At 44.1% G+C, this 21,951-nt stretch overlaps 2 protein-coding genes and 1 long non-coding RNA gene across 6 annotated transcripts in view; 1 reads left to right on the top strand and 2 right to left on the bottom strand.

Annotated features, from left to right (window-relative positions):
* Positions 1 to 125: 125 nt before the first annotated feature.
* Positions 126 to 12,846, bottom strand: LOC125993964 (phospholipid-transporting ATPase ID). 3 transcript variants are annotated; one of them, XM_049763026.2, is made up of 28 exons: positions 12,439 to 12,843; positions 9,311 to 9,411; positions 9,158 to 9,216; positions 8,409 to 8,522; positions 8,232 to 8,330; positions 7,612 to 7,673; positions 7,173 to 7,245; positions 6,997 to 7,067; positions 6,833 to 6,915; positions 6,599 to 6,757; positions 6,429 to 6,517; positions 6,102 to 6,295; positions 5,791 to 5,999; positions 5,661 to 5,704; positions 5,420 to 5,585; positions 5,144 to 5,332; positions 4,843 to 4,958; positions 4,600 to 4,764; positions 4,428 to 4,539; positions 4,017 to 4,122; positions 3,797 to 3,938; positions 3,369 to 3,552; positions 3,012 to 3,235; positions 2,512 to 2,595; positions 2,173 to 2,418; positions 1,969 to 2,107; positions 1,722 to 1,852; positions 126 to 1,490 (listed from the first exon to the last, which is right to left on the bottom strand). In XM_049763026.2, exons 2-28 carry the CDS (start codon positions 9,351 to 9,353, stop codon positions 1,161 to 1,163), a joined length of 3,633 nt encoding a protein of 1,210 aa, XP_049618983.1. In that variant the 5' UTR covers positions 9,354 to 9,411; positions 12,439 to 12,843; the 3' UTR covers positions 126 to 1,160. The 3 variants fall into 3 exon arrangements, with proteins under 3 accessions (XP_049618983.1, XP_068506135.1, XP_068506136.1); XM_068650034.1 differs by having other exon boundaries at positions 6,599 to 6,915; positions 12,439 to 12,844; XM_068650035.1 differs by lacking the exon at positions 126 to 1,490 and having other exon boundaries at positions 1,752 to 1,896; positions 6,599 to 6,915; positions 12,439 to 12,846.
* A 524-nt stretch (positions 12,847 to 13,370) lies between these two features.
* The window catches only part of dmrt1 (doublesex and mab-3 related transcription factor 1), an 11,563-nt gene continuing 2,982 nt past the window's right edge, over positions 13,371 to 21,951 (top strand). The window contains exons 1-4 of the mRNA XM_049763399.2: positions 13,371 to 13,738; positions 13,804 to 13,978; positions 15,414 to 15,550; positions 17,410 to 17,560. Coding sequence (XP_049619356.1) covers positions 13,520 to 13,738; positions 13,804 to 13,978; positions 15,414 to 15,550; positions 17,410 to 17,560 — 682 coding nt within the window. The 5' untranslated portion in view covers positions 13,371 to 13,519. The remainder of the gene's footprint in view (positions 13,739 to 13,803; positions 13,979 to 15,413; positions 15,551 to 17,409; positions 17,561 to 21,951) is intronic.
* LOC125994223 (uncharacterized) overlaps positions 13,831 to 21,951 on the bottom strand; it is a 42,867-nt gene continuing 34,746 nt past the window's right edge. For both annotated transcript variants that reach the window (XR_011086566.1, XR_007490529.1), the window contains one exon: positions 13,831 to 13,969. This is a non-coding gene — a long non-coding RNA (uncharacterized lncRNA). The remainder of the gene's footprint in view (positions 13,970 to 21,951) is intronic.

The following is a 21,951-nucleotide window of genomic DNA, read 5'->3' as shown; positions in this document are numbered from 1 at the left end:
CATTTTATATTATGACTGCGTGAACATTCTTAGTACTACGTTTGCTGCTTTTATTTTATTTGCATGTACATTAGGTGTTTTGAAAGCGTTGTAGCACCACCTGCGCTTCATAAATCTTATTTCACTTTATGAAGACGACAAAAATAACATCTTTTATTCTTATTCATGTATTACCACTATATTGCAGTGACGCTTAGTATAAAAAAAGATACAAAACATAGTTTTAAAAAGTCCACAGAAATGCACATGTAAAAAGATCCAACATTGTCATGCTAAATGAAGGCACAGATAAATACAAAGTGGTATAAAAGCAGTATTTTGTGATTATTGCATACTCGATTGTATGCTATATGAAATGAGGAATTGGTTACATTCAGTACATGCATTTTTTTTGCTTGCTTCACGCTGATTTTCCAGTACAAGAAAGAAGGAACGGGCTTAAACAATGACTTATGTTGATTAATCATGTCTACGAGAATTGGAGGCAAAATGGTTACGACTTAGATGCAGCCAGGAGAGGCGCTGCTGAGTGACTGTCAACTAGTTTGTGACAAAGAACTTTACGTGCAAAGATGGCATGGAAAAAGGAGTACTGACCAAGTCAAATAACATTAAACTAACGTGCGTAATACAACTTTCATCAAATTAATTTTTTGGACCTTCACAATATTCATTTTTATAGATTATGTTTTTTGTCATCACGTATGGTAGACTGATAGTGGTCACATCAGGTAGGTCTAGTACTGTAGTGCCAGTTATCTCCAATAAAATTCCCTTTTTCATGATGCCAAAACAAACCCCCCCCCCCAAAAAAATCCATACAAAATTCCAACCATAAATCAGCGGTTGAGATATGAGCTACTATGACAACGGGTTGAACAATGTTTCAGCGGTATCACACGACCGCAAAGTCCTCCATTTAGTTTTGGTGAATCTTCTTCACAAGGATCTTCCGCGTACATACAAACACAGATGTAGAAAAGTACAAAATGCTTTTAAGGCAACATATGGTCCTGAACCCAATTACCCCTAACCCTGCCATTCATACTTGCACTCCCAGGGCTAAAAAAGTTTGTAAACACGAAGACACTTTGTCCTCTTTGAATATTCCTGCTTCCTTCCTCACAAACAAGAGTCTTGTCTTAGGCGCTCACCAGTGGTCAAAGAGCGGCGTCGCTGATGGTCCTGTACATTTGCAGCGAGGTCGTCTCCACGTCCTGGGCCTTGGCGTACTGCGCGCGCTCGGCCGGGCTATACCCGGCCGAGCGGCCCATTGGGCTGAAGCCTGAAGTGGCGCGGCCGGTGTGGGCGAAGCCCGACGAGCGAGGAGGGGCGGGGCGCCGCAGGAAGCGACCCGACGTTACAAGGTCGCCGTAGCCCTGCGCGTGCGAGAAGGCGTAGCCGGAGCGGCGGGAGCTGGTGCGGCGGATTCTGGCTCGGCGAGGAAGTGGGGGAGGTGATGCTTTGGCCTGGCGGACCTTGAACATGACCTAGGAAGAATGTTGGACACGTGAATCCAAAACAAAAGGTGCGCAGCGTACCGAGCTGAATGACATGTTCGACGATTCAACTGCAGCCAAGCGCTAATCCTTGATGACAAAATTTGCTTCTTTTATGAAGGCACATTTTCGTATTCACATTCATTTCTTTTTTTGTCATCATATTTCCCACAACCAGATCGTCACAGTTTAAAAAAAATACATTTAAGTATCCATTTATACCTTGTCATTGATGGTGGGACGGAGAAGGATCCGTAGGAAGCGATAGGTGACTACAGGAAGGGTGCACAAAATGGAGGTGAGCACAATGGTCAGCCAGATGTTGGGCTGGCTCAGGGAGTTCCTCGCCGTGCCTACACACATCGGAAGCCACACGTTCACATCGCTTGCCATTTGCCTTGTCAAAGTTGGAATAGGATTCAAACACAATTACTTAGGATTGATCACTGTATAGCCATTTTGGGCATACCTATGAAGGGGAAGGCTGAGGGCAGCACGAGGAACAGGCCGTTGCTGTACATCGTGAAGGTGACGGCGAAATACATGGCCAGGCTGCCCACTACAAAGACGGTGTTGACTGCCGTCCAGTAGGACATCTCCAAACCCAGCTAGGCACGCACAGGCGTAGAGCGTAAGATGGGTAGCTGCTTTGAAAAAAGGAGGGTGATGGTACCTGGATGGTGACAGCGAACAGTAGGCAGGTCTGCGTGAGGACAGCGAAGGACTGGTAGTCAGCCACATCCCGGCCGTCGGTGCGGGCTGCCTGACTGACGGCGCCGTACGGGATGAAGAAGAGCACCAGGGAGCTGTAGCAGCTGTGCAAGGCACACTTGAAGAAGGCCGTCTTGCTGAAGTACAGGTTGAGTTGGCCCGGCACATACAGCTGAGGGTGCTGGAAGCTCCACGCGTCGTTCACGTCCTAAATTCAAGGAGTGGAAGGCGATTTTTAAATCATTTCTTGGCATACCAAGAAATTGCAGGGCTTGCTTGAGGATTTAAGATGAAATTTTACCTGATCAAAGAGGCTCATTCCTAGCACAGGCAACGCTGTGTACACCAGATTGTATAGTGTAATGAACAATTCATCATACACGGTCTGAAAGGTAAAAGTCACATCAATTTAAATGTAAATAAATAAGATGTTACTAAAAGAAATAATAAGACATTGAAATAATCCAACATACATTAAATTTCCGATAAAGGAGACACAAGATCGTTTAGATTTGAAGCAGTTATAAAATGAATTTAAGTTATTTAAAGAATACAGAAAATTTAAATAATACTAAGTAAAATACATTAAATTGAAACAATTACAGTAATATATGAGAAATTCATTAAATCCTAAATCAAAATGAAGAATAAAAGTGAACTGATACTAAAAAAAATAACGAGATTATTTACAATTTCAAAGAAAGCATTCATGTTCCGGGGATCAATAAATAAAAAGCTCGAATGGCTTCAATAATGTTCCACTAAGGCGGTGAAAGCCAATCCGCCGCCCTCGATTCTCACCTGCGCCGAAAAGCCGCAGAAGAAGGCGTACCAGAAGTGGACAAAGGTAAAGGTGAAGTTTTTGTAGAAGAAGTAGCGTAGAAACTTGCACATGCGCAGGTAGGACCAGCGGCCGTGCACCAGCAGGAGGCGCTGCAGGAAGCGAAACTGGGCAAAGGAGTAGTCGCTGGACAGCACCGCCTGCATGCCCTCCTGGCCCGAGATACCCACACCGATGTGCGCCACTAGAGGGCAGCACCGACAACACGTTTGAGGTTGTGTGATGTAAAAAAAAACGTTGAAATAATCACGGCCAAAGCATCAATTCAAATAAAAAACGGCAAGGCAGTTGAAATCAAACTTGAAGATTCAGCTCACCTTTGATCATGCTGACGTCATTGGCGCCGTCGCCGATGGCCAGCGTGACGGCGCGTTTGTACGTCTTGACCAGTTCCACCACCTGCGCCTTCTGCAGCGGCGTGACGCGGCAGCAGATCACCGCTTTGCACATGCACGCCGTGCGGAGGAAGTCAAGTTCCATGCTGGGTTCCAACGCGTATGCCTGTCGCAACCGGGCCCAACCGATATAAAATTTCTTTTTGGCTGACGTTGATTACCATATTTGACATCATAAAACTCCGAGAATCGGAACGGTTATATGCAATTTTCTTTTCTTTTTTGTGATGTGTTAAAAAAAGTAAAAATATAAAGCAACCTTGACATTCCACAAAAATGAGTTAAAAGCTAATTTAACAGACAGCGCGATTAGCAACATGCTAATAAAAAAAATGTTTCATGGGCTGTACCAGACTGTGTCCGTTGATGACAAGGCCATACTCGCCGTTCACCACTTCATCCGCAAGGGCCTTCACACTTTTACCCAGAGTCTTCTCTGGCAAAAATGTGCAATCGTCAGTGGCACCTGGTTTCATGGACGTCTGCGCATTCCTGGCACGTGTGCAGGAATAAATTAAAGAAAAATCACAATTAAAAATGGTAGGAGAAAAGAAAATCGGCAATAGCTACCTGAGCTCCTGCCTCACATCCTCCGGCGAGTTGCCAGAAATGACAAAGACGTCGTTCATCTCCTCGCGCAGCAGGTTGCACGAGTAGCCGATGTTTTCCGCTGTTTCTGCAATAGGAATATTTTAATAGCGTGAAAAATATCATAAGTGGTACGCAACTGAGGAATAAAGAATGAAATCAAATCAACTGACACAAATAGAAATTAAAAAAAAAAAAACAGAAGAATAAAAATGAATATCACAACCAAATAAATTCTGGAAACAATATAAAATGTTTAACTCTAAAAGGTCAACTAAGCAAGGCAGATCAATTTGAAATAAAATAAGGCAAAACAATTTGCTTTTTCAAATTAAAAAGCTGAAAGAAAAGCAACAATTGAAAACCAATTTCATGTATTTAAAACTTGAATACCTTGCTTGTCGCCAGTAAGAACCCAGATTTTGATGTCGGCTTTGGACAGCTGCTCGATGGTCTGCGCTACTCCGTCCTGCAGCTTGTCTTCGATCGCCGTCGCCCCTAGCAACTGGACGGGCATACGTGACAGCTTACCGCATCGGATTCAACTTGGAGCAACTTGCCCTACCAGCAGGTCGGTCTCGATCTCCTCATACAGCTGCTCCAGCTTGTCCTCACGCCCTTCCAGCGCCGTGCTGGCTTCATGGTGGCGCTGTTGCCACTGGAGGAAAAAGTCCTCGTCCAGGTCTTTGTAGGCCAGCGCCAGGGTCCGCAGGCCTTCGCCTGCAAACTCCTGCAGAGGGAAGGCACAAACGTCAATCGCGTGCGTGCGGACGGGCGGTTTCCCGTAAAGCGCGGGACGTGCGCTCACGTTGAGGTGCTCTGTGGTGACGTTTGTCAGTTTAGTGCAGGAGCCGTGCAGCCTCTCGCAGATGATGGTGTCGGCTCCTTTGCAGTACAGCGACAGCTTACCCTCGGGGCTGCGAACTGGTTTGAAGGTGAGGGAGACAAGGGAATAAAATAAATAAATCGTTTTTCTCCATTTTAGTTTGCATGAAGCACCATTAATGTATTTTCTTCCTGAATACTGGCCTTTGCATTTCTTTCGGCTTACATAACATGACTCAGACATACTTCAAAAATGGCACAGTGCAATTTTCCCGCTTGTTTACCGATGACGGACATCCTCTTGCGGACATTGTTGAAATCCAGGATGGCCAAGAGTTTATAAGTGCACTGCTCTCCCATTTCCACAATGGAGATGCTGTCGGGCGTCCGCGAACGGAAGACAAAGCCGAAGTTCCTGGCGGCTGTGACCAGAGCGCCCTCGTCAGGAGACTGAGCCTGGTACGAGAGCTCCCCTGCAGGTGGGAAGATTTGTTTTGTTGTTGGTTTTTTTTGGATTCAGTCAATGAAATAAATAACCCTGCCTTCTAAAATGAGCTCACCTTCTTTCTTTTCCTCCGCCATGACGGTGTGGCAAAGCGCGAGCAGTCGGAAGAAGGTGTGGACCTCGGGGATCTCCAGCTTGACGGCCTCCACCAGCGCGTGATCGTGGAAGGTGAAGCGAGGGTCCGCCAGCGGGTTGAAGGAGAAATCCACCGTCTCGGTGTGCTGCTCACACGTACAGCATGAGAGTGTCATTTAAAAGATCAAGATACATAAATCATTTGACCTTTCAAATCTCACCTCGTTAATTTCAAGTCTCTGGCCCATGTAGTCGAAGACATCGCCTGTGAAGGAACACCAGCGCACCACAAATGAGAATGCCACGACGTTTCCCACCGTATCTTTTTCCCAAAAAGTCAAATTTGCTCACCGTACGACTTCCCGTTGATGGAGCACTTGTTGAAGGTCATGATGTTTTGCGTCAGCGTGCCCGTCTTGTCGCTGAACACGTACTTGATTTGACCCAGCTCCTCATTTAGCGTGGTGGTGCGCGCCACGGCGGGGGTGTCGCTGCGAGAGTGGTACATCTTCCGGTCCCAGTCGATGTAGAAACTGTTGCCCAGGCGGATGAACTCCACACTAGAAAAGAAAAAAAAAAGGGAAGATTTTCTTGGGATCAGTGCAACTCAGAGGCTACATTCGGCCGAGAAACCCGATCAGAGTTAAGCACTTGGTCCTCACCTGACATAAAGCGAAATGGGCACCACCGTGTTGAGGATGATGACATAGGACCAGAAGGTGAGAAAGGAGGAGAAGGCGGCATCGTGGCCGTTCTGCCTGGGCAGGAAGACGGTAAAGGCAGAGCCCTCGCCCAGCTCCCAGCAGTAGTTCCCGATGGCAAGGACGGTACACATGAACGCCAGGAAGCCAAAGATCTGCATGCAGGAACAGTGAGGGAGGGGGCAGTGCAAATTGTGTCAAGGACGGCGAAGGGACTGCTGATTAATCGGTCGGGCCCGCGTTTTAAGTGCTTCTTCAACTTGTTTCATATCAAAGAAAGGTGCTCACAAACAGAACGAGGACGTTCATCAGACGGTCCACGCTGGTCCTCTTGAAAGTGCTTTTGCCGCAGTTCTGCATCAGTTTGGTTTCTGGACCTAGTATGAAAAACAAGGAGATAAAAGCTGGCCTCGAGTGAGAGATGATGACGTTCCTTCCGAGAAGAAGACTCACGCCACCTGCAAAGAGCACCAGTCCGAAGCACCACTCGGTGTTCCTCAGGGTGCAACCCCGCAACAGGATCTTTTCGTTGTCCAGAGCGTACTTCTGCCCCGCAAAGGCCAGCGTCCCCGTGAAGCGGTCCAACCGGTTGTTGGGAGGCTCGCAGCGGACTTCACCTTTGTGACACAAACGTAAAAAGGTTTCAGACAAATACCAACGATGATCAATTTTTTTTTTTTTTTGTGTCCTACCATTGAAGTCTGCCAGCTTGCTGACATCATCACCGAGGTCCCCGGTCACCGTCAGGGCCTGGCGTACCTTCAAGTTGGTCTCGCTGAGGGAAAGGAGAAAAATGTTGGGCCAAAACAAAAATGGCTGGTCGTCGGAATGTCTCAGGACCAGAACCAGGACTTACCCGTCTAGCTCTGCTGTCTCGATGTAGACTAGGTTGAGCGGTTCACTGCTGGACAGCAGGAGGAGGTCAGCCTAAGAGACAGTTGGAAAGGTATTATAAGTAGTTTGCCCCTCAAATTCAAAGCAGTACTACGATTATTTTTGACGTCCTTGCACATGTGTCAATCAAAGCCTCACTGTGACAAACTGGTTGTTTTCCAGCTTGATGATGTCTCCCACATGAACGTCCATCCACTTCTCGCTGCGCAGTCTGGGGGGGGGTTAGAAACAGGATGTTAAATTTGATGACAAAACAAACGCGGCGTTTGTATTTCAGGAAATCAACCCAACCCAAATATGGGCGTTGGGTCGCGGTAGCCGCATTGCCGACAGGAAGTTTCCGGAGTGTTTCCTGCTGTGACTCAGTTGCGAGGCTGAGCCACTTTGCTTGAGCTCCTCAGACAAACTGCTTGAACTTCTGTGATGAGTAAGCAGCGCAACCCACTCAAAACACTCAAGCCCCCCCACCCCCCCCACCCCAGAGTAGCCACAGGAATGACATTGCTGTTTTTTTTTTTTCTTTAAATCCCGTTGACCTGTAAATCCATGTAAAAACAACGTAAATTAAAATACTTGCTTTTCATCGATGAGGACTTGGACTTTTCTGTTGTTGACGTGATTGTCATTCCGGTGGCGATTCTGGAAGCGTACACGCACAATAAAATGTTTGATTATTTACCCGCTTTTCCGCAATCAAACTCAGTACTCCTTGAGTCTTTGTCTACCTGAGCTTATGTTTAAGCCATGACATCATCTTAGCTCGTTTCATTGTTTCTGGAATTCCTTGAGAGGTCAAAGGTCATGAGTGTATCTTTCATGAGATCTCTCTGTATTCCTGGAATTGCTTTAGTGTATCTCACAAAGGGAAGCGGTTGCGTGATGTAAGATCGTCACAAAAAAGGGGAATCGAGCGTTTTTTTTTTTGTGAAATCGTGATGACGCAAATGGCCGCTCTAAGGGAATTCGGTCCGCTCCCATGAGTCAAATATAATAAATACCTATTTGACATGTTTATTTCAAATATAGTAATCAATTTGATTGACCTGCATATTTATATTTGAATGTTTTATTCATGTGTTCATATTGTTCCATGATTTCTTTGGATTCTATTATCTACTCTTGTTATTGTTTGCGACATTTTTTTTTTATTGTAAGTTTTTGAACTACAGTATCCCAAGAGGTGGGCGTGGCGCTTACGATGTCATCAGTGGCATCCTTGGCAGCGGTGACGGACAGCACCAGCACCAAAGGCACGACGGTGGTGAACCAGGACAGCGACGAGATCTCAGGAATCAACTGACGGACAAGAGAGAAAGTGAAACCTTGCTGAAGTTCCTGCGCAGTCCAAATCAGTGTAAAAGAATTGGACAGCACCTGGAGCACCAGCAGGAACAGAAAGTAGGCATTAGCGATCCTCTGGAACTGCTCAAAGAGATTGAGAGGGAGGAAGGTGAAGAAGTTGTACTTGGATGTTTTGATGGCGTTCGTCTGTAGGGGGGGGCAAAGTACACCGCGCGGTTAGCGTCGTTAATGGAAGCTAACAAAATAGCTAACAACATTCGGAAATGCAAATGCTTAGAAAAAACAAAAAAAAACCTGAAACTACTAGCAACGTTAAAGCGAAAACGTCCTTTGTTTTTGTCTTTATCAATTAAATTCATACTTGAGCTTTCAGGGTTTATTTTAAATGTGTTTATTTTGAAAGGGAGTTCAATTAGTCATTTGAGAATCGTTCATTTTAAATGTATTTATTTTAAAACGAATAAAGCTAAAAGTAACCATTTTTGTCCAACTAAAACAGATTAAAAAAAAAAAAAAAGTGCTATAACAACAGACTGGAATTAAACAAGAAAACACAAAGCTAATTACCATTAAAAATACAAGATGGAGACATGATTATTTTTGTTTATTTCTACTGTGAGGGCGATTTCGCCTGAGTGTTTTGTGTGCGTGTGTAGAATCATAGCGCAAATATTGAAACTAGCGTGGACGCTCAGTGGCAGGGATCAGCAGCTGGACGCTAACCATGGGGTCACGGTCCTTGGTGCTTTGGGGGGGCGGGGCAAATCAAAATCAAAACATACTCGTCTCTAGGTGTTGGGACACAACTGATTGACACTCACGGCGTATTTAAATGAGAGGTTGTATTCCCGGTCGTTGGCCCTGAGGTTTCTCTCCAGCTCTGACATAAAAGAAAAACCATCAAGAAATTAAATTCAATCAATTGAATTAAAAAAAATGGTTCATAAAAAAAAAAAAATGTTCATCGAGCTTACCTTGCTCTTTCTTCCTGGCACAATTGAGGCCAAAGAACGACATCTTGACTTCCTTCTCTTTGCTATCTGTCCACCACCATCTTCGTCATCCTAGATATTGTCTGAGGAGAAGCGACAACGGTTTAGTTTAGTTTCCGCCTCTTCCAGTTGACGTTTACTAATGAATTGAATCTCTGAAAGTCACCACCACAGTCTTGACCTCACAATCACTCAGGCATATTTATAACGGCACTAATCAATGCACTTGATAGCATCTGCGATACACAATCTTTTTTTTTTTTTTTTTTTTTGCATTTCATAACCGCCTGGCCATTATTCGAGTGTGTGTGTGTGTGTAAGACAAGCACATGGGACCATGCTGAGTGAACACGTCCCACATGGAATGTAATTAGGAAAGTGCCAAGGAGCAAAGGAGGAAGTCAACATTGCACATTGCTTCTTGCAGTTTTCAACTCATTGCGTTAAGTTTCATCAAATATATCGGATGTATTTTTGGCGATTTCGCGAGGTCATACCAGGGACTCGACTCGCTAGTCGCCAAGTATGAACATGTAATTCTAGACAGATGGGCACCGGCTAATTTATAGCGAATTTATTTTCATCCTGCCCTCCCGGTGTGTCCAACTGACTTCAAAATAAAACAGTCTTCCTTTTTGAAGTTACGTCAGGCGTCAAATCATTCTTGTAAAAATCACAAGCTAATTCAGTTTTGACCGCCCTTCAAGCGTTTGGTCACCAAGGTGATGTCAGCGCAGGCGCTATAAATAGCCGCCACATGTGTTAGTCCAGGAATGCGCCTTTGGACGGGAACTCCACGTAGATTTGAAAATGGTGTGTTTGGGTCTTTTAACAGAACACACACAGCGCATGAATTTCCCCTCCACATTCCCATGACAAACAGTCACTCACTGTTCACTCACTAAACTAACCGCCCAGTTTATTTTCCACTGTGACGCAAGACCGACAGGAAGAAGACTTTTAAACTCAGCTCACCTTCATGTCCAAAGTTAAGTGAGGTCGTTTTAGTTCAATTGATAGTTTTTTGTCGGAAGATTCAAACAATTTTTGGTTTATGAGCAAACGGACTGAAACAAAAAGCTGCTCTGCGTCATTGAGATGGTTGTGAGAGGTGATGCTGGTGCAAAGGCAACAGTATCCCAGTGTCACATTCACCTGTAACCGGCTGAAGGGTTCAAAGGTCGAGCGGCGTGAATGGGTGTCTTGTCCGATGAATTCATCTCTACTTTCGACGCTGAACACTGCGTCCATTGTCAGAAAATAGTGCTCACTTGATCCACCTTGTGCGTGTACAAGCACGTGTACTGTCTCGGGACTTTTCAGCTTTTAAAATCAAAATAGATCAACGAAGGCGTTCCCGAGAAAAGGCAATATTCAGAAGAGCACACCTATTTTTTTCCTGGCCTTTTATGACCTTTTATTCACTCGAGTAGCATTTTAAACATTTTACGTTACGGAAAGCAGAGTGGAACACCATCTGGTTAGTTTGCTTAGCTTGGTCTTAAAGTCAACACTGAAGCTGAAAATGATTTTTTTTTTTTTTGGTAAGGGGTTGGGCTTTGTCATGGGAATAAAAAAAAAAAGAAGTTTTGAAAAAGAAAACATTTCCTGTTTTGACTAGATGGTTGATGTGAGCCTAACCTCAGACCACCACCTTCCTTTGCCGACTCATTTTGAGAAATTGCCTGTAGTATTCTTCCATTTAACAATAGTCAGATAAGAGAGAAGTTGAATTTCCTCTATCGTGTCTAATAGCAAGAGGCTTCTAGAAGAAACTAGAAAGTTTATGCTTCCAGGAAAGGCTGTCCTGTCGTCCTTTCATGAAACCAACTCCCGCTTCGGCTTTTGAGGAATGCTCCAGGATCTTCCCAGGCCGGCTTTTGTAACGCAAGGCTTTATCAGAGGCTCCTTGTTTTATCAAAGCCGCAAGCTAATAATAACAGCAAGTCAGCAAACGCAGCGTCTGAGAATTATTCCACCTGCTCAAGAGCAGTCCGGGCGGGTTTAGGGTTCGCGCCCACTCAGATATAGTTCTTTTTTTAACCTAACAAAATGGTAAGGAGAATTTCGAGTGATCAATGAACCAAACGTAAGCAAACGTGAGCGCGATTTTGTAAGCATTTAAAACAAATAAGTCTTCAACAGATAAAATATCTTTTTTTTTTCTTAGGGAAACATCAGCGATTGTCTTAGACTAACCTAACATCCGCTAATTTAGAGTCTTTGACAAACCTAACGTAAACATCAAAGACGGTCAGAAGATTCCGTAAACCTAACGTGCATGTTTTTCTAAGTATTAAAGACAAATTAAGAGTCTCCAACATATTACGTGTTTTTATACTTTACGACTAACGTCGACCGGAAACTCAGGGACGCTGCACAAAGAGACATGAACAATTGAGCTCTGAATAATTCACCTGACACTTCAGGGCTCCTCTCATCTTACCCAATTAAACCCCTGACCTTTTAATTGACCTCTACGAATGAATAATAACATTCATTGATCGATAGGAGATCAAATGAAGGCACATTTACAAACCTTTTAAGGTCAATGACAGACTATTAGGATGGAATTACGGAAACTACCAGACCGATTTTTGATTGAATTTGCTGTAGCAATGAAGACATTTTCTTTTTTCTTTAAATCTGCACACTGTCAATATTTTGTTTAGAATTTTTACTGTTAGGGACATCTATATCGTGGTTTTATATTTTCTAAGAGTTTGAATACTTCACGTCCAAAAGAAAAAGTTCAATTTAAAAAAAAAAAGATCCACGTTAAGCGCAATGAGTTGAGGTTTTTGTTTACAACTGGACATAAATTTAGTGGCCTCTGAAACTATAGTTTTATACTTGACCTCGTTATTTTTAATGTGCCACGTGAAATGATGATGTCATACCACAGATGAATTAAGTCAACTCAAGGTAACTTGCACGTGTCACAATCCCACTCAAGCACTTTCACTTTAAGCCGTAGATAGAAATCTGACAGTTAAAGAAAAGAGAAACTGAGCTAGGCCAACTTCTTCTTCCCTCACTTAACGTTCAAGAGTCCAAAAATACATACAATACCCCGCTCAAAGAGAACGAGGGGCAGGGGGGGGACTTACCTCGACTCCCGAGCTGACTAGTGAGTGAAGTTACTGGGGATGAAAGTAAAAGATGCCCTCTCGCTCCGAGTAGGCACAAACGATAGAATAATATTTTCCTTACCGCTACTCTCTCCGCGTTAAGCCCGCCTCTGTTTCCTCTCTTGTCGCCTCCCTCCATTGCCGAGTCAACGCTGGCTGAGTTCGGGGCGCACTTCGAGGCGTGGCTCAACGTTCGCTGGACCAAAACGTTTGCTAGTGTTACGTATTTTCCAAAGTGCCTTCTTTATGTCTTTTTTTTTATTAAACAATTCCCAAAATGACGCGTCATCTCATGCTGGTTTTTGTTTTTAAATCTATTCACAATTGAAAATTATAAACTATCGACTGACCAAAATTCAAATACCAACCTCAACCATATGGGGAGTGCGCTACTTGCTGGTGACAACTGGTACTGCACCCACCCCGCAGTTAAATAAGCTCCGCCCCCATTGACTGAAGGGTGAAATTTGAGTTCATTTCTGATGTTTTAAAGTGTTAAAAATATAAGCGCGTCGCAATAAAATGGGAACAATTAAAACTGCTAAAAAATAACTGACCAAAAAAAAAAAAGAATTTTAAAGAAAAAAGAAAGCCATTATATCTGTGAGTCAAACGTTGTTTTGGAGCTTTATAATTAAACTTTAAAATGACTGATACAAATAAATGTTTTTTTTTTTTTACTGGAGATCATTTTATTTTCTGTGCTATTTCTAAAGTCAAAATGTTAAACCAGTACTTTACCAGAGTACATTATTTTCACAAATACTGGTATTCCTACTTGAGTGTATGTTGCTACCTTTCCACCTTTGTTGAGAAAAAATTTTAGATCTTTATTTTCCATACTTTGCAGATCTCTACATATATCAAATCAATACTGTACTTCTGAGTACTTTTGTTTGAATGGGCTTAGCGCAACATAACTTCCTCCCACTTGTGAAGAATAACTCCACCCTTGCTTGGGAATACAAAAGTTCCTGTAGGACGGAGGAGGACCAGTGTCCTCTCATCCTCCCCCATCGTAATCTCCAGCACACACAGTAACTTTTCATTTGAGAGCACCATGAGCAAGATGGCACCTCCGCCCGGCAAGCAGCCTTCATCCTCGCCGCCACCGTCATTGCAGCAGCGGCGCGGACCTCGAGAACCAAAATGTTCGCGCTGTCGGAACCACGGCTTGTTGTCCCAGCTGAAGGGCCACAAGCGCTTCTGCCGGTGGAAAGATTGCCAATGTGAAAGGTGTAAGCTCATAATCGAGAGGCAGAGGGTCATGGCGGCTCAGGTAAAACGTACATCCGGCTGGTAACATTGCCTGAAGCTTCACCTGCAACTCATTTATTGTTCCAGGTTGCCTTGAGGAGAGCGCAGCTTCAGGATGAGGAGCTGGGCATCTGCAAACTGGTAAAGCAGGCCAGCCCGGCGTTTGTGGTGAAAACCAAAGAAGAGCCCCGCCGCCCGTCGGCGGCCCAAGGACGACCCCTGACACTGGCCGGCGATTCTTCTTCTCTGCTGTCTGCCAAAGGTAAGGCAACAATCATCAATATTTCATCAGGCAATATTTTGGAGATATCAGATGTGTCAAAGATATGCGGCTAATTTTAAAGGTGACATGATATGCAGTTTGAGTTGAAAATGGCGGTTGCTGTCCATTTTTCCTGACCTATTTTTAAAAAGACCAAGATTAAACCTGAGGAAATTCAGTTACACAAAATTAATCAGAAGACTGTGGGCGGAATGTTTGGCGCAAATAGACACAGTATTATAAAAAAAGAAAGGTTGATTGTTCCAGCTAGCAACAGTTATCAGGTGTACATCACTGTATTACATTTTTGGCTACGTATTTGTCCTTGGCCGAGGGAGGTACATTAGTTATTGCTACACACCTCGTGATAAATACAGCATGTAATAATTGCCATGAAAAGGAGGACCCACTTGTTGATACAGTGTACACGCTGGTATCTGAGAGCACAATTTTAGGAGTCGCACTGCATGACAGGTCGAGGCCGCTTCTGCCGCCGCCGCTAACATCGCAGGAGCGGGAACAAAAAGGAGGCGAGCACGCAGATGTCCGCGATGTGTCGACGTTTACGATTGACGTCATAGGTTGGATAAGAGCACAATTGGGCGATAAGGCAAAAAGTGTGATGAGAAGAAGAGAAAAGTCACTTGCTCTTCTAAGTGGCCTTTAGAGGGCGCTGTTGACTTTGGCGAGGGAGACACGGCTGTAGTTTCTTGGCAAGACAAAATGTCACTTTATAGAATTAAGATAGAATAATGATAAAATATTCGCAAGTAATGCAAAACATAATGAAAATGTATTAGTACTACGTTGATTACGATAGTAATACGGTAAAAAGTAAGAAAGCGTCTTGGTGGGTTGTCCCCAATTAAATGGTTGATAATGTCATCCAAACATTTAAGCATTAAGTTAACATTTAGTAAATCGTTGACATAGATTTACAGCTATTTTTTTTGTTACTATGTTGACGGCCAGCCAGAGAGATCTGCTTCTTTTGTTTTGTGCTTGTTGTGTTGTTTTATGCATTTATTTTTGTATTATTTGGCTGCTGGTAATCATAATATATAAATCAGTGTTTTGTCAATTATCAAGCACCTTTTAAGGGACTCAGGTGTAAATTTGTGGTTGAAATGTTTTAGGCTTTATTATTCAGTCTTTATTTAGATTGCTAATGCATTTTGAATTATAATAATACGTAGTAGTTAGTATTATATTTTGTATGATCAATATCGAACTTTCGTTATTTGCTATTTTGTATTTTTATATATCTATTAGTTATTTAGCATTTATTTTTAAACTTTTTGTTATTTATAAGTTTTTTTGAAGGAAAAAAAAACCGTTCCCATAGTGCCGAGCTCTTTTTGCTGTCTATTCCTGCTCCCAGCTGTAGGGGGCGCCTGGGAGCAAAGACTGACAGAGGGTGTATTGTGTTTGTCAGGTGCGAGGAGTCGCTCTAGCCCGGCGGCAGAGACTAGCAGGGCACGAGGTGACGTTCAAGCTGAGCTGCAGATGGGGACCTCCTACCAGAACATGTACCAGCCCCCCTGCTGCGACAACCACTATCAACCTTGCCAGGTGACAACCAATGGGAATAATCCTTTCTGTAATCTTCATTATAAGACTTTACAGATCATATGCGAACCTCGGTTCTATTGCGGTACACTTGTTATATTGTTCAATTTTAACCTTTATTTTATTATTAGTTTAAAAAAAATATATTTTACAATTACATATTTTTTTTACGGTATCGGAGAATTTTATCATGTACCAGTCGATACCAATACCAATTCTAGTGGGTATTTTTTTTGGTTTGTTTTATGTTTACTTTGACATTAAGTTTGAAGAATTACCAAACTGATGCTTGTTGTGATGCAATTTTATTTGAGTTCACCGCCTCGTACAATCTCAAATGTTTTGTCGTAATTCAAAGCAAAAAATCAAACGAAAAGAAAACAAAAAAAACAATTGAAACAATTTCTGAAACCAATTTTAAGGAGAAAAAATATTACAGGCTTCTTGCTTGCGTTAGATGCTCAGTCGGCCTGATTAAACCTCGCTCGGCCTTGCTTTATCGTCAAAGTATCTCCGCAGTGTCGACCGCAATGAGCTTTCCGAATTGAGCAATCGGGAATGAGGCATTTTAGTTTTCATGATAAATGTTAGTCAGCCCCACCCTGAGTAGCAACACGACGCGTCGGGGTCACCACGCGCTAGGCGGCCCAGCCCGAATTGCAAAGGTTAATGGTATTGTCTGTCGGCGCGGGAACAAACGGCTTCGCCTCAGCGGGCAGAGGCTGAAAGCCGGCCCATTAATGCTAATCAGTTAGCACTCCTTAGCATAATTTAGCCATCCCGCTCAATGATTGATGGTATTTTTAGCCAAGCTGTCATCTTGAGCTTATTCAAATTCAGACGGTCGCTTGATTGTTTTTGCGTCAAAGTGAAGGTGCCTCAGACACACGACACTTGTATACAGTATATTTTCATATTTCATGTTTGTCACTCGGTCATACGGCACCCGCCGATAAATGTTTAATGAAGTGTTGAATTTTTAAATGACTTAAAGTCTTTGACTTCTTTGAAGTCATCCATTTGACTTCCTTAAAACTACAATCTTTTGTTAAATGTTTAATGAAGAGAAGTTTTAAAAAGCTACTTATTAACTTTTAGAATCGTACAACCTGGCAACGTTTCTGACAATGTCCTGATTTTAAAAGGAGCACATTTCTTTGCGGAAACATTTTATTGTTTATCGTGTGAGGCATCTAAAAAACTGCGCTGTGCTGCACACTCACTGGTGCTTGGCTGCCATGCAGGTGGCTGATGGGAAATCAAATAAGGGTGCAGACGCGAGATGGGGCCTGATAACAAAGTCAAGACCTCTCAGGGAGGTGCAAGCCCCCAAAACTAACACACACATACACACACAGCAGCCGATCTTCCCCGGATTTGCGCTGAGAATTTCTATTTGGAAAACAGATTGCATCTAATTTACGAAAGAAAAGTAGTTAAGATTAAAGTCGAAGGTGTAAAATTGATATATTTTGAGTTCGTATCAAAGCAGACAAACTTCTGATTGACATCGGAATGCAAATATTAATATGAGGACCATCTCGGTTTGCTGTCCCTCCAAGACAAGCGACCCCTGCAATCCCCCCCCCTCCCAATCCAATCTATGTTGTATTTTTCAGAGCCTAATACAAGAGCTGAGTGTCGCTTAAATAACAGTTTATAAAGCTGTCAGCGAGCTGATGGTGTGGACAAGGCGGCTGACGTATTGCTATTGGCGCTGACAGGAATCACATTCCATAAAAAGTGAAATTGAAAAAGCGGCCGACGCCGGCGAGTCGACGCCTCGTTGCAAAAGTTTGCCGCGCGCTGCCGAAGACTCTCTGACGAGTTTTTTTTTTTTTTTTTTTTTTTTTACTGGACAGGTGCCCCATGGCGACATGTCGGGCTGGAACGTGGCTCCGCAGTACCACCTCATGCAACCTTACTACTCTGCAGCCTCTTACCTGCCGCAGGGGTTGGGCACTTCCTACTACAACCTGGATGACATCAACTACTCCGAGGCCATCCCCGCCGGTGAGTGACCTATGACACCTGCACACACTTTTGTGGAAGTGGCCCTGATGTTTTTTTGTTTTTAAAAAGCATTACTGTAAGGGTATACTATAACTTCACATAAGATGTGTCACACATATAAAAATATATTTTTTATTCTTCTCAAAATTTGTCTGAAAAATCTGAGCCCCCATCACATCACATTTCCTGGAGGAGAAGTCTCAGAAACTTTTTGTCTCGAGCTATGAAAGTTGTTACAGTTCCCATACTGCCGCCAAACTTTTCATTCATTTCACCGAGCGAAGCACCAGCAGGGTTTTAAGACCCCCGTATATCTTTTGTTTTGGACTTTCACCTGTCTGTTTCCTGTGAGGGTCCCCTCGTTGCCCAAGGCTTTACGCTCCATTACAGGACCACTACCGCCTTCCCCGCGGGTGGTCCCACATTTGGTAGCAGCCACCCGAGTTGTTCCCACCGTTTTCTTCCTCTCACCTAACAGGAAATGGCTGCCACAACATTGGGTACACCTGCGCTAACTAATAATATCCATCAGCATGAAATTTAGGAGGCGTGTCTATTATGAGCAGCCAGCTCATCTGGCGTTTTGATTCCGAGCGGCCATTTTCTAGTTCCATCTCGTGCACACGGATCCCGCACCTTATCAGACGGTTGGTCCGCATCCAGCACGTTAACAAAAGGGAACCGGTCTTGGCCGCCCCGACGTGCCTGTACAACATTCCTTACGCTCGCTTGAGCTTTCTGCGAGCAAGTCCTCGACTGTGCGGCCTTGAATCGGGGCCAGGAGGATTTGCTAATCTTATCCCACCCATGTGTCTTTCAGCAGTGTAATAAGTCTGCTGTCGTATCAGCAACATTGATAAATTTTCACATAATTAGCCTTTTTTTAAAAAAAAGCCTCCTCTGTGGAATACGTCAGAGGTGTTCTTTGAATTGAGGCGAAATCTAATCCCGCCATTTTGTTCTGTGAAGCCCAGAATTCCCAGTCAGGAAACTCCCCATGGATTCTGTGTAAAAGGCACAAGAGGACAAATAGCAGATTTTTTTTATCAACTTCATTCTTGAAGAATCTACGTGTGTTGTCGTCACTCCAATGTGCACGACCTGAATGGGAAACTGCTTGAATAGAAGTGTGCTTTTATTTTGGTGACCCAACAAAGCGGTCCAAATGTGGACCAGCCAGAACCAGGAACTAGCGGGAGGCACCTTGCACCTGCCGCGGCAGATTTATCGAGGCTTCCGAGGCGAGGGCTAATCACTTGGCCAAATACAGAGATCCAAATAACCTTCAGGAGCACCGACGCTGTCCTTTCCCCCGCCTCCCTCGGAATACCCGCCTACCAACACCCCCCCTCCGCAGTCCCCGCTGTCTCCGCAAAATTGCCTTCTGGAGTTAGTGAGCGGGAACAGTTAAGATTTACAAACAATGATGAAGCTTGTCATGCGTCTTTCTCCATCCGTCACGGCGGGCCGGGCGGCACTGCCGGGGAGAGCCGTGGCGGTGTTCTTCATAAAAGCCAGCTCCGTGTGAAATACGTGCCCCCCCGGCCCGCCCGTTTACTGCGCCGCGCTCGTCAGCAGCCCCGCCGCCGTAAATCGCAGAGCGGGGAGGTGACAGCGCAGTCCATCAAGCCTCCGCCCCCTTCCGCCCCACCACCTCCGTGTACACACACACACACACACAGTCAGAATGTTTGTCCACACATACACAGATCCACCGCAGAGGGTGTTGGGTGGGGGCGGGAAGCTTGCTTCATGTTCCTTCTTGCCCCCGTCCTTGTGGAGACTTTGTAAAGTTAGCCAGCTCAACTTTTCGGGATCAATCGCAGTTTGAAAGCAAAGATTCAAACTAAAGTCTGTACGGGCGCGTCGATATGAGCATTGGTTATACGGGTGTCAGGAGCGATAGCATTTAAATGCAAATTACAGACACGCTGATCGATAGAGCCGCCAAGCTCTACAAATCCATAACAATCTTTCTGAGATGATTTTCAATGGATTCAGCCGGCGTCACTGTACACCGCGCCTGTTACCGGCACTTTGGCCTCAAATGGCATCTGGATTGAAGCTATTGTTAGGCCCTCGCATGTGGACATGTCAAAAGGTTGCAGGATCTCTGTGTGAAATGTTGCAGGCTCTCTGTGTGAAATTAGCTCCAGGCTTGCTTTGTGAGCTGTGAATAAGAGTCAGAGAGAATATTCCGGTTCCCGCTGGGGCCAGTCATACCCTCAGGGAGCTTCGGGTTGTGTTTGCCACCATGCTGTGCTTCTGAGTGCTAAATACAAGTGTAATTGTGTGTTGTAATGGCTTGTGCGACAGCGTCATTAACAGCAGCCTGCGGGCACGGTTAGGCATTTAATGGCTGCCGTCCGTGCGCTTTATGTATTGGTCCGCAGTGTGACCAAAATGCTGACTACAATGAACGCCAGATTATAGGTAAAAATTCTCTATAGCTTCTAAAAAGACAAATTTAAACCAGAATTTAAAAGCAAAACGATGAAGCAGACCACAGAATTTCATCCAACTAAAGCCCACTAGCTTAATGCTACCAATAGCAAAACACTTGATAGGCTAAAGGTGACTAGCATAGATCAACTTCAATTTTACATACATACAGCACGTAAAATATTCCCAAGCGGTAAATGTAATATTTTTTGATTGGTCAATTTAAAGTGTTGTTTTAAAAATGAGCGACTGAACATGATTTTGAGGTGTTATCGTTGAGTAAATATCAATTGAGGTCCTCCATATTTATTCCGCTCTCTTGCATGTGTCCTTTACGTTGGCATTTTTCTTGCGCTGTCTGTTTGCCCTCAATGAATGTTTTGTTTAAAACGCAAACCGGCAAATATTGATCAGCCACCTCAGCTCATTAAGGCGTATCCTTCAGGTTTACAAGACGGACAGGCCATTTTGTGAGGTGACGGGGCACGCAGGAGCCCCAATGGAGATTGAACATAGTGCAAAGTGGACGGCCGTCCCCCCCCCTCCCCTTCCTGCCGGTCGTCTTGCAGCGGGGACAGATTGGTTAACAATACGGGGGCAGAGGGTCCTCACTGCTTAATTAGCCTCTGACCCCGACACTGATGCCTTCTGTCAGTCGGAGTGTAATGGCTGCATATGCGCACACGCCCTGGACCCAGACTCGGCAATGTTACGGTCGGTAGCCTCGATGCTCGTTCGGTCTGAAATGTTTCGCATAATTTGTGTTGTTTCCGTTTTCACGTTCTTGTTTTCATTTTTCCGTTTTCACGTTCTTCTTTTCATTTTCCCTTTTCATCAATATTGCGGTCGTCTAATTTGATAATTGATTCACTGCTTGATCCTCAAGCTTCACATCTGTGCGATTTCTTTTTATCTCGTTGTTTCATTCTCGATTCAAAGTCGTGAGAAAAAAGTCACGACGGAATGGATGGACAAAAAGTCGGGGGTGAAAGTTCGCCGTGTGAACATCATTCGAAGTGGCGTGAGCCGCCATGTTTAAAGGCCGTCTGCCTGGCTGCCCTTTGACTGAGTTTTCCAGATCATTAAGTTGCGCTGAGCCGGCTGATGACGACAAACCATACACACACACAATACACACACACTCACACACAAAAGCACAAAAGTGTCCAGGGACATTTTGAGCTCGTATCATTTTAATGAGAGTCATTTCATCCCAAGCTAACCTTGTCATGTGACAGGCTACTTTTCATTCTGAAGATTGAATTGCTGTTGCCGCGCGGGCTAACGGCTCGTGCTAAGTGTGAGCGTGGCCCCGAACTACAGCGACTCTTCATTTCCTTTGATAGTTTGTGTTGGACTTTTTTTCCATTGACTTTGGACAATGTTGAAACATATTCTGAAAGGTTCTGAAGACTTTTCTGCTTTGACTATGTCCTGTTTGGTACTATTATTGTTTTGTTAGCGCTGTTTTTAGCATGTAGCATGTTAACAGATGGTGGAAACGTTTGCTTGATTTTTGACAGTGAACGTTTGCAAGAGAGACACCTACAGGGTTGGAGTGGAATTGCAACAATCTGTACGTTAGCCTTTGTGAACTGAGCCCGTAAAATCCGCCTTTTTTCCGACACGCTTGTCTTTCCCGAGCTTCCTTCCTGCCTTCTTTCGCTCCGTTGCACTTTCCATCTTTGCTCGAGTCATTTCAACCTGCCTTTGTGCCTTCCTTATCTCCTTACCAGCTCTGTACTGTTTTTCTTTCAACATTCCTTCCTTTCTCCAGGTAGAAACGTCATAGTGGTTAATTGCCACCCATGGGAAAAGCTGTATTGCGCAAGATGTTTTACTTCTGAACTTATCAAATAGATATAATACAACACGAAGCATTTTTTTTTCTATTGACAAAAGCTTTTGTGATTTGCATTTTATGACATTGTGATGTCGATTTGATGAAT

This window comes from Syngnathus scovelli, chromosome 3 (genome assembly GCF_024217435.2).
Source record: "Syngnathus scovelli strain Florida chromosome 3, RoL_Ssco_1.2, whole genome shotgun sequence".
In the NCBI taxonomy this organism is placed as follows: domain Eukaryota; kingdom Metazoa; phylum Chordata; class Actinopteri; order Syngnathiformes; family Syngnathidae; genus Syngnathus; species Syngnathus scovelli.
Note: the sequence above shows the minus strand (reverse complement) of the source record. Positions and strands in the feature narration are given on the sequence as shown.

What these genes read in the sequence shown, in the direction of transcription:
- LOC125993964 (XM_068650034.1), bottom strand. Translation starts at nt 9,353, where the DNA reads ATGTCGTTCTTTGGCCTCAATTGTGCCAGGAAGAAAGAGCAAG. An exon ending in TGACGTCAGCATGATCAAAG is followed by an intron (nt 3,236 to 3,368) that starts GTGAGCTGAATC and finishes GCTGCCCTCTAG; the next exon opens with TGGCGCACATCGGTGTGGGT. An exon ending in TCTGCGGCTTTTCGGCGCAG is followed by an intron (nt 2,596 to 3,011) that starts GTGAGAATCGAG and finishes TTTACCTTTCAG; the next exon opens with ACCGTGTATGATGAATTGTT.